This window comes from Apaloderma vittatum, unplaced genomic scaffold (genome assembly GCF_000703405.1).
Source record: "Apaloderma vittatum isolate BGI_N311 unplaced genomic scaffold, ASM70340v1 scaffold4238, whole genome shotgun sequence".
In the NCBI taxonomy this organism is placed as follows: domain Eukaryota; kingdom Metazoa; phylum Chordata; class Aves; order Trogoniformes; family Trogonidae; genus Apaloderma; species Apaloderma vittatum.
In genome coordinates, this window is record NW_009730084.1 from 1 (window position 1) to 11,668 (window position 11,668).

The 11,668-nt window shown below is 42.7% G+C and overlaps 1 protein-coding gene across 1 annotated transcript; it reads right to left on the reverse strand.

Annotated features, from left to right (window-relative positions):
- Window positions 1-1,053: 1,053 nt before the first annotated feature.
- On the reverse strand, window positions 1,054-5,658 carry LOC104267634 (lymphotactin-like). The gene is made up of 3 exons (XM_009874643.1): window positions 5,589-5,658; window positions 1,714-1,831; window positions 1,054-1,159 (listed from the first exon to the last, which is right to left on the reverse strand). Exons 1-3 carry the CDS (start codon window positions 5,656-5,658, stop codon window positions 1,054-1,056), a joined length of 294 nt encoding a protein of 97 aa, XP_009872945.1.
- Window positions 5,659-11,668: the final 6,010 nt, after the last annotated feature.

Genomic DNA, 11,668 nt, shown 5'->3' on the forward strand with positions numbered 1-11,668 from the left:
GGTCCCTTCCAACCCCTAACATTCTATGAGTTAGTAGTACTGTCAGCTCTAGCTGGCTTGCCCAGAAGTTCTCAGATTTGTGCTGTCATCTTGGTGCCCATTTCAGCAGTCTTCATCTGCATTACATACAACCAGACAAAAGTACCATTTAATTCCAGGTTTATAGCAATTTTATTAAAATTCTAAACCTTCTGTTATTAAAATTAATAAATTTTTAAAATACAAGACAATTGCTTATACATATTTCTTCAGGGCAGGGCATTCTTGCGAGTTTGTGAAATAAAGATTCCAGAGATGATTTGTTCTTGCTTATTCAGATAAAAGTAAAGGAAAAAATATAAGAACTGTTTCAGGTTTGTCTACATGAGAAACTGAAATAACCACAGAATTTAATGGGTAGTATAAGTCTTCCCCTGTATAAGGGGGAATAGGGTTACATTCTTAGTCACACTGAATTGCTCCAGGTCACCCTTTGGTGAGAGTACCCATACATCATCATGGGCTGAGCTAATAGTGCAATACTGTGTACAACAGTAGAAGGCACAAGGGTCTTCTGAATATTGCACTGATCAGATGATAGTCTGAAACATGAGATTAGTATACTAATAGATAACATAGGTATGAGTAACCATTAAATTATACAGCACCTTCTCAAACATTGCACTCAATGCAGAACATTCTGACCTCCATCCAGATGGAGTTCTATACTCATCCAGATCTGCGGGAGTCTGTCTTCTTCCCTACAGTATGTGAAACTACCCTCCATTCACTCTTACATGCCATACTGGTCAGGACAGCAAAGATGAGATGTCCGCGTTCAGTTGAAAATAAATAGTAGCAAGTATTTCAGAAAACAAGCAGTGTAACAGAGTCCAGCTATAAAATGAAGAAGTGAGCAGAGGTTCAATCAATGTTGAACAGATTCTGGTGAGTTCGTGTTTGTTCAGAGATTTTACTGCCAGTTAATAAATATAAATTAAATGCAGATACTCAGGCTTTATTACCAGATTATGTTTCCATTTACTTCACCTTAGATGCTTGCCTAAAACAGGATTATCTGCGTTTGGTAGTACGTTTTTGGTCTATTTTCTTCATAGCAGTCTGCACCCATTTCTGATTTGGGCTCACACAGATCCTGATACCTTTTTTGGTGATAAACCTGTAGGAAGGAAGAAAGCAAACCATGTGGTTATTATATTCCAATCTCCAAACTCAAGTTGACTGTTCCTGGTTTTCATGAAGAGCATGAGGAACAATATATAAAACCATATCACATGTTGGAGTTTGTAGTTGTTAGTTGAAATAACAGCCGTTAGCAGCATCAGTTCCCCATTTATGGCATCGGCATCAATATGCATGTAACATCCATGGTCATGTGCGTGTGTACTGAAGAAAAGGAGCATGCCTGCTATTCTGACTGTTCCACCTTGACCTCTCACTGTGATTTTTCCTCACTCTCTGGGCACAAAAGATCCAGCTGCTCAGTGAGATTTCTGTCCGCGTGTGTGAGCAGCATACACCTCCCAGCGCTCTGAGGCTGACCCCTCTCCCTTCACTCCCTTGGCTGCCAGGTCACTGCTTCATGGGGTAACTGAAAAGGTGGCCTGAACAAGCCAGATTAGTGAGTTGGGCCATGATGATGCCTTTTCTCTTTTTGATGGTAGCGTGTTTGCATAGACAAGTCTGAAAGTGAACTGTGCACTAGATACTTACATGATGGCTTTGACTGGAGTTTGTTGTTTTTCATAGCTGATAAGGTTTCGGATATTCAGTTGTTGTGTAGACAGATCTACACAACTGATTTTGCGCATGGACTGACTTGAGGCACTCCCTAGAAGGGGGAAAAATAGATTAATGGCAAAGCAGTCAAACTGTATTCAGAGGCAGCCATTATTACTTAATAAACTATGAATTCCAGCAGGTTTCTTGTTGTGGTCAGAGCAAGAGTGTGTAATGATGTACAGCCACAATACCAGTCACACAACAGAGGTTAAGGTATTTTTTGTGATGCATCCTACTATCTCTAAGTGTTTTTGCTACCTTGGTTAAGATACTAACCTCCTTCACCTGTTCCCCTGAACAACTGTATACTTATTCTGCCTCTAGGGAGTCACTGCTTCCATAGCAGAAAAGGTATTTGGCATCATAGTTAGCTCTCTATCATCTGCAAGTAAGTGTCCATGTAGAGCAGTGCTTAGAACCACGTCTTTTTGCAGTGGACTTCCAAATGCCATCTGACCATGGAACAGTAATTGCCCCTACTTTCCAAGAGAAGGAAAAGAAAGCAAAGTGACTTGTCTCACAGTGGACATCCAAAACTAGCATTAAAAAAAAGTTGTTGAAAGGGAGATATATCTTGCCAAAAGGCCAAGTATTTGCATACTTTTTCCTGTAAGTCTGGTTTCATAGAAAACAAAGTGCTGCTTAATTCTCTCTTTTCTCCAGTACTTTCATATATTTCAGGGAAATGCACTGGTGATTAAAAAAGAGGATCATGTAAATCAGTGTAAAATTCCCTGGCCAGTTGTTACCTTACATGATGATAAATTCTGTGAAATGATGACTCATTTAAGTGAGATGGACTATATATATGCATTCATGAAACTTCTGCTTGCTAGTTCCTGATTTTCTCCTGTGCATCAAAGACAGGTTTGGAAAGGCATGAGGGGAACAAACAGAACACTGTTATATCCTGAGGTTTGTTTTTTAAGAATTTATAGAGAAATTGGCTTGAGAAAAGTCCAAGAGCTGTTTAGGTCCGTCTTGCTAAATATAAAACTTGCTTCACATAATCTTATTATCTGTGAGCTTTTCTTTGTTTGAAATAATTGGAATAGCTGAGGCAAACACATCAGCCTTTGGAGAAGCTGTAGCGTAGCCAGTGCACGGGTACTGGCAGAGTTGCTCACTCTTCAGATTTTGTTTGCCTGAAGGAATATCTCGTCTGATCTTGCTTTAGTCACAAGTAGCACAGTGTATTTTTTTAGTGATTCATTACAATATGTATCTTACTGCCTCAGACTAGTTTTCAAAATGTGGCACTAAAGAGTTCAAAGATAGTCAAGCAATCATTACTAGTCCTGGGAATATTCTCTCTACTACTAAACTATCTTCAGGGAATCCATGCAGGGAATACCAGCAGTCTTTTTCAGCCTGCAAACAAAACCAAACTGCTCAGTGCCTATAACTGTCTTTTTGTTTTTCTTTTTTTTTTTCTCCCCATTTTTTTTCTATTCCCTGAACACCACCTCATTGTAATTTTTCAGACTCAGTGATATTTATGGCAAATTATACAACCTGGAGAATGACATAATAATGACTGTGATACAAAGCCACATGCTCATAGAATCATAGAAACATCAAGGTTGGAAAGGACCTTAACGTCATCAAGTCCAACCTACAGCCCTACATCGCCCTAACACTAAACCATCTCCTGAAGTGCCACGTCCAACCATTTTTTAAACACGTCTAGGGGTGGTCACTCACCAGCTCCCTCAGCAACCCATTCTAATGCTTCACCACCTTTTTGTTGAAGAAGTTTTCCTAATATCCAATCTAAACTTCCCCTGGCGAAACTTGAACCCGTTCCCGCTTGTCCTATCGCTATTCACAGGGGAGAAGAGGCCAACACCTATCTCACTACAGCTGCCTTTCAGGTAGTTGTAGAGAGTGATAAGGTGTCCCCTCAGCCTCCTCTTCTCCAGCCTGAACAGCCCCAGCTCCCTAAGTCTCTCTTCATATCACTTACTCTCTAGTCCCCTAATCATTCTGGTTGCCCTTCTCTCTACCTTCTTCAGCACCTTCATGTCCTTCCTGTACTGCAGGGCCCAGAACCACACACAGCACTCGAGGTGCAGCCTCACCAGTGCCGAGTACAGGGGCACAATCACTTCCCTGGTCCTACCGGCCACACTATTCCTAATGCAAGCCAGGATGCCGTTGGCTTTCTTGGCCGCCTGGGCACATTGCTGGCTCGTGTTCCGCTGGCTGTCCATCAACACCCCCGGGGCCCTCTAAAAAAAAAGCCTGTAGCACTGCTGGGGGTTGTTGTGGCCAAGGTGCAGGACCCGGCATTTGGCCTCATTTAATTTCATGCAATTGGCCTTGGCCCAGCGATCCAGCCTGTCCAAATCTCTCTGAAGAGCCTCTCTACCTTCCAGCAGATCGACGCTTCCTCCCCGTTTTGTGTCATCTGTGTCAACTTACTAAGGGTGCGCTCCATCCCCTCATCCAGGTCATTGATAAAGATGTTAAACAGGAGTGGCCCCAGCACTGAGCCCTGCGGGACACCGCTTGTGACCGGCCGCCTGCTGGGTTTAATTCCATTAACCACAACTCTTTAGACCTGACTGTCCAACCAGTTCCTAATCCAGACAAGAATACGCCCATCCAGGCCATGGGCAGCCAGCTTTTCTAGGAGAATGCTGTGGGAAACTGTGTCAAATGCCTTGATAAGTCAAGGTAGACAACATCCACAGCCTTTCCCTCATCCAATAAGCAGAATAAGCAGGTCACCCTGTCATAGAAGGAGATCAGATTAGGCAAACAGAATCTGCCCTTCATGAAGCCGCACTTAGATGAACAGCAGTAGCATACGAGAATGTATTAAGATTTAGCTCCTGTAGTAAGATCTAGGTCTAGGGGCACCAGGTCAACATCCTCAGTGCGCAGCTACATAATCTTGTGAATGCTTAACAGGTCTCAGTTTGGTTTTGGTGTGGTTTGGTGAATATGCCTTTTCAGTGTGTTTCTCTGTATGTTTTTGTGGGTTTGCATATGGCTTGCATATGAGTGTTCTCTGTGATTTTTGATGCTTGTTCACATGAATCTGTGTGTAAAATGTGCTTATGTGTGTATTTCATGTTTTCACATGATACGTGTAGCCTAATCTAAAAGTTACAGACCTAAACATCACTGTAGACAAACTTACCTAAAGCATGGCTAAATGACATGGCTCATGTCAGTGCTTATAGATTGTCTCAAACAAGATGTTAAATTGCATGAAATCAGGGAGAGAAGACATTGTATAAATCCATTACTCTCCTTTGCAGTTTTTGTTCATAGTTTTCCTATCTGTACCAAAATATTTGACTAGAAACAAGCAATTTGGCAATATGTGATACAGAACTGGAAGAACTTTTAAAAATAGAGAGGTTAGGTGGATTAAGGTTATATAAGTAGAGAAAAAAATAAAAGTCTATATATAAGTAGTACATTTGAAAAAAGTACAACCTATTCAAGAAATAGTTTTCATTAAATGTTATTAGTCTATAGAACTCATTGCTATATGGCATCAGTGAGCTTAAAAGACATTGTGTCTTCAAGATTTCATAATTTCAAGAGAGAAAATAATACTCAAAAACCCTTCTAAGGCACAGAAACTCGCCTTGCATTACGGCAGAAGCCAACCACTAATTGACAGGACATTAGACACAATCTCCTGTAAATCTGCCTTTCTTGTGGTTTGGATCTGGATTTCTTGTCAGTTTTATCTTATGAATCAACTCTGGCTGAGACTGAATCCTGCTCAGCAGACCACTGGTGCAATGTGGAGCAATTCCTGTCTTCCTCTTGGGTTGTAAGCTTACCTTCCACTGTGTGCACAGGGAGGACACCAAGCCAGAAGATGACGAGGATAGCTGCAGCGTGGAGTTTCATTGCTGGTGGCTTCTTTGTCAAAGCAGGGAAGAAAGTGGCTATTGTCAGCTCTGTTCTGCAGAGTTTATATATTGTCATTCAGTGGTCACTTCTTGTGTTCACCTTTGGGGCGTCATGGGGGGGCTGACTGTAAGTGGAAAAAATTGAGTGGCTGTACTTTTTCTGGTGGCAGAGAACCACCTCCTTTCCCCTACTCGTCCTTCACTAGCCCCCCTGTGAAGGTTTTTCCTGCTCAAACCCTGCTGTGGTTGCACTTGCCTCTGTGTTGCAAGTAGGGTTTATTTCAAGCTGTAAAAAGGGAGAGCTTTTGCTCTGTAGCGGAAATCTTTAAAAAATGTGCCTGTCCTTTCACACCTTGAATTAAAGTGCAGTAGATAAACCTCACCACAAAGGCAAAGAGTAGCATTTAGAGCTACCTCTCTGACCAATGGACCACTTAAAGGGGAACTGTGAGCTAGAGGACAATGGAAACAGGAACGCTTTGGCTTTTCCATAGTGACTGTAGGTAGTTGGTCACTTCAACACGTAACTTTGGAGGGGTATCACTGCTATTTCCTATATGTGGGGGAGAGTCAAAACTGTTCTGTTTTCTCCATGATTTGATATGGTCAAAGCTGATATCACTATGTGCTGGCAGAATGAAGAACGAACACATTTTAACATACTGAGCCAGATCCTGCCAGTCACACATAATTAAAACACAATGATTTCAAAGAGCAATAAGAATTTATAGACAGTTGTGTGGTGTGGGGTTTTCTTTTTGTTTTTTTTCTGTGGTGTGGTCTTTTTAGTATAAAGAATACAGCCCAAGAAAGTAACCAGGCAATCAGAGAGGCACAATTTATAGAAAAGAAGAAAATATTTATTGCACTTTCCTGTAAATGTGGTGTTGACACCTCTATCAAAAGTACTTTTTTCTATGGTCTGTGCTGGTCTTGCTACCCAGTTTCAGGTATCCTTTCTATGTGGTAGTAAGGTAGTCTGAGTTACTGGACAGCATTGCCCCATGCTTTTGTGCCTGCAAATATTTTTCGAGCAAGCTGCGGACCTCCAGGCTGCAACATGGAGCAGCACCTGAGCTGACATTGTCATCCAGAGACTCTGAGCAACTCTCATGGTTTACACTTTGAAACACTTCTGTGCATAGCAGAAAAAGCCATGCTTTGCTGGGCCCACAGAGACCCAGTGGAGCCTGGAGTAAACAGTAAGCACCAGGCTGCCTGGTGCATGAGGTAGCAAGGCAGTGGCGTAGTGTAGCTGTCACAGCAAAGCTTGGAGCAAGTGTCCATTTGTACAAGTTTGAAGTTTCCCCTGCTCTTACCTCCAGGCCTCATCTCAGCTGGTTACTTCCAGTTTTCCACATTCTTGGTAACATCAATGCAAATAGCTTTGCATGGGGAAATGCAGTATGTGGAAGTCAGTTCCCTAAGATTCCTCAGACAGATAAAGATCAAGCTAAGAAATGAGCTCAAATAGTTGATTACTAGGCTGTAATGGCTGGTCTGTAACCTCAGGAACAGTCTGTAGGTCTTGCAGGTACAGAACATGCTGCTTGGTTTACTTGCATACACAAGAAAATTCTTTGTTCCTTTTGGTTTGATTCCTTCATCTTACATATACCATGCAACCCAGGGAAAAGCAATGGCAAAAGTAGACAGAAAACAGGTGTTAGGTACTTTCTGCTTTGCTTGAATGTCTTTTAAACCCACTTGCAACTGTAAGGAAGCAAAATGGAAGCTGAAGCTTCAAACAAAGACCCTGAAGGACATGCCTGGTGCCACAGAGAGGAGTAACTGTATTGACCTTAGTGGCACTATTGGGAAATCACAGAATCACAGAATCTTAGAGGTTGGAAGGGACTTCAAAAATCATCTAGTCCAACTCCCCTGCCAGAGCAGGATCACCTACAGTAGGTCACACAGGAACGTGTCCAGGCGGGTTTTGAATGTCTCCAGAGAAGGAGATTCCACAACCTCCCCGGGCAGCCTGTGCCAGTGCTCTGTCACCCTCACAATGAAAAAGTTTTTCCCAACAATTTTGTGGAACCTCCTATGCTCCAGCTTGCATCTATTTGCCCTTGACCTATCATTGGACATCACTGAGAAGAGCCTGCTCTGTCCTCCTGACACTCACTCTTTACAGATTTATGAACATTAATGAGGTTACCCTTCAGTCTTCTCCAAGCTGAAGAGACCCAGCTCCTTCAGCCTTTCCTCGTAAGGGAGATGTTCCACTCCCTTCAGCATCTTTGTGGCTCTGTGCTGGACTCTCTCAAGCAGTTCCCTGTCTCTCTTGAGCTGAGGGGCCCAGAACTGGACACAATATTCCAGATGTGGCCTCCCCAGGGCAGAGCAGAGGGGCAGGAGGACCTCTCTCGACCTACTAGCTACTCCCCATCTAATACACCCCAGGAGGCCATCATCCTTCTTGGCCAGGAGAGCACATTGCTGGCTCATGATCATCCTGCTATGTTAAGTTTGTGTCCAAGCAGTGTAGCAACCTGGTATTTTGCCAAATACTGCCTGAAATGACTCCTTTAGTGAGGTGTTCTCACTTTTCGGTACTTGTGTGCTTTGAGATACAAGATAGTAACTTCCTTATTGATGGTAGAGAGTTTTCTCCCCATTAAGAGAGGAGATGCTCCCCCACTTCTGCTCAGCAAGTTCGCTGATGATAGGAAACTGGAGAGGGTGGCTGACACACAGGCAGGCTGTGCTGCCATCCAACGAGATCTGGACAGGCTGGAGAGCTGGGCAAAGGTGAACCTCATGAATTTCAATAAGGACAAACGTAGAGTCCTGCATCTGGGGAGGAATAACACCAGGCACCAGTTCAGATTAGGAGATGTCCTGCTGGAAAGCAGCCCCATGGAGAAAGACCTTGGAGTCCTAGTGGACAGTAAGTTGTCCATGGGACAGCAACGTGTCCTTGTGGCCAAGAAGGCCAATGACATCCTGGGGTGCATTAGAAGGGGAGTAGCTAGTAGGTCTAGAGAGGTTCTCCTCCCCCTCTACTCTGCCCTGGTGAGACCACACCTGGAATACTGTGTCCAGTTTTGGGCTCCTCAATTCAAGAGGGACAGAGACCTACTGGAGAGAGTCCAGTGGAGAGCTATGAGTGTTGCCATTTGCTGCTTTCAGCAACATGAAGATAAGTAAGGGACTTGAACATTTCTCCTATGAGGATTGACTGAGAGAACTGGGGCTGTTTGGTCTTGAGAAGGCTGAGAGGGGATCTTGTTAATGTGTATCTTGTTAATGCGTATCTTGTTAATGCATATTGGCAAGGGGGTTGGACTAGATGATTTTTGAAGTCCCTTCCAACCTCTAATGTTCTATGATTCTATGATATGTACATGCACATATTTGCTCACTCTCTACAGCTTTGAGAGGAAGGGCCACCACCTATACTGAGCATCAGCCAGCTCAGAAAAAGTCAGTTGTTCCCACAGAGGCTTCTGAAGGTTGTAGATTCATCCCTGAGATGTTATTATAAAGCCTGTTGCTTCTTCAGCATTCCGCTATTTTTAAGGTGGGATGGAAATACTGCCCTGTGGCAAGTTTTTTCCCCACTTCTATTTCTCATTGGCTGTGTCCTCCCGGTTTGTTGTTCTGTGTAGCTGGCTTACATCCAGTGAAGTCTGTGTTTTGGAGAAGAGTTTTGTGGACTGGAGTCCCACAGCCCTTTTTGTGGGTATTTGGTGATCTCTGATGTTCTAATTCTGTACTCTACTGCCAGAGTACACTGCCTTCATTCTGTGGCAAAAGCTTTGTGCAAGATGATCAGTTGTATAGTCTTTCTGTTTTCTTGCTGGTAAGTCATATTAAAAAGACAGCTGATAAGTGCCCAGAGTACTTTTGCTATTATTGCTTCTCAGCTCTGGATAAGCTGAAAGCTAATGATACTTATCCTGGGGCTTGACTGGCTCTTGTATGGCTCACTCATCCCAGGCTGCTTTCAAAGCATGATAATTTGCAGCTTGTGATACATCCACAGACGAAATGGATGGTATGATAGTCCAAGTTCTTCGACTAACTTTACCATGATGCTTCCCAAACCCTTGGCTACAGGTGTGATGTGTGTACCACAAGAGCTGCCCCTTCTCCTCCCCTTCCACATCTCATGTTTAACACATGCCCTCTTTGCTGAGAGAAAACAGGTGCAGGCAGTGGATACTGCAGGTGTGGATGTGTAGGCGTATCAGTATTTAACCACTGTAACTTGCTCACGTGCACAAAGCTATGGGCCTCTAGTCAATCTCCTAGGCTTCCTACGTGACGTGTGGAGAGGCTGGGACACCCAGTCCTGGGAGAGGCCAGCCATAGCAACCTCCTGCTTCAGGAGTTCCAGGCTCTCCGAAGCCCTTCAGCCCCTTTTCATGCAGAACAGACTGACTCCATTTTGCCAGCCCAGCAGCTCGGGCACAGAGAGCTGACAGGACACGTGAAACTGCTCATGCACAGTGGGAGGCAGATCAAGGCCTGCTGCAGCCCATCTCCTGCCCAACTGCTGGATGCAAGAATTTTCTTAATTTTTAAGAAGGTCAAGAAATTTTTACAGACGTAATTGTTGGCTATAGCCTGTTTCATGCCAGCAGCCCCGCTGCAGGAAAAGAAATAAGCAGTAAGCGGAGTGTTGGGCTAGTTTCAGAGTTTATTTACCAGGGCAAAGAGTCTAAAGTATTGCATCTTCCCATACTGTAGTTTTCTTTCAAAAAAAGAGAGACTAGGATTTTCAAAAATCAGTAAATTCTTATGCACTTCTAGAAATGTGGTTCTTTAATGAATTTTCAGCAGCCCCTCAAAGAAGTGCCAGCAGGTCACTATCACTTTTGAAGACTAGATCAGGGCATTCAGTTATTTTAAGAGGGGACCTAAGAACCTCATGTTAGTCGTATCTGTATCTCAGACTACTGATGTCACCTTCAGGAGATACATGTCTGTCTCTATTATCTGCAAAAAGCAATATATGCATGTATCTTATGCCAGATGCAGTAAGTGAGCAAAGTTAGGTGGGATAAATCTAACCTTAATGTATTTTGGTTTTGCATTGTCTCTTAACAGTTGGGTACTGGTTTAAGAATTACCCACAAGTGACATCTAGCTGTGATATTTACGTGACTTTCCTTCCCCCCTTCTTCCTTTACTTTTTATCACTTTTGCTCTGTGGATTTCATGCTGATTTCATAGGTACCTGAAATAGCAGTTTATGTTCAGTTTTTTGCATTTATATTGTAATGGAGTAGAAACAAACACATGCTCAATGCTCACATCTCAGCTGAGAGACAATGATTTTTAATTTAATTTGATCACTTCAATCACATTTTTAATAACTACTCTGTTTTGTGCTGGTTTTGGCAGAACTCCTCCTTTAAGAATGTAACCCTATTAACAATACTCTCTCATAATAGAGTTTTTGCTTGCAGACCATCTATTTCCACTACCCTACTGTCAGCTTTTCCCTAGTCCTGCTAAGATGCTCTTTCCTTGATGTATCGTCTGCTCTTAAATAAATTAGCTATATCAAAATATTTTCTTCAGTCATGCAACTCAAAACATTCAGATACGTAAGTTTAGACTGAGAATGAGGTGGTTTGAAAGGGACCTTGAATTGAATATATATAGGCTACTATACACTCTATAGTCAACTCTAGTCAGCTGTGTGCAGGCATGCACCTCTTTTCCTGATGTTTTAAGCCCAGTGTTGTTTTGTTTGGTTTTCTTCAATGGGCAATTATCCAGTTATCCAAGAGTTTACCAGAGGAAAACTCTGATTCTCATCTTTCTAATTTTAATATTTTATGTTTTGGGTCTTTGTGAGATGCATACCAGGAAGGTAACTAAACACGGCAATGGTACTGCTCTAGAGAATCATAGAGGTGAATATAGCTCAATTCTGTGAAGACATATAAATATTGTACATGCTGAAACAGGAGCCAAATACTTTGTTGAATTTGTGGAATATTCTTTTTCTTCCTTGTTTTGTTTTGTTATTTCTTTTTCTATCTTCT

Bases quoted from the DNA above. Each gene is read 5' to 3' on its own strand.
- LOC104267634 (XM_009874643.1), bottom strand. From the start codon at position 5,658: ATGAAACTCCACGCTGCAGCTATCCTCGTCATCTTCTGGCTTGGTGTC. The intron at 1,832-5,588 runs GTAAGCTTACAA...TCCCCCTTCTAG, and splicing joins CCCTGTGCACACAGTGGAAG to GGAGTGCCTCAAGTCAGTCC. The intron at 1,160-1,713 runs GTAAGTATCTAG...TCCTTCCTACAG, and splicing joins ACTCCAGTCAAAGCCATCAT to GTTTATCACCAAAAAAGGTA.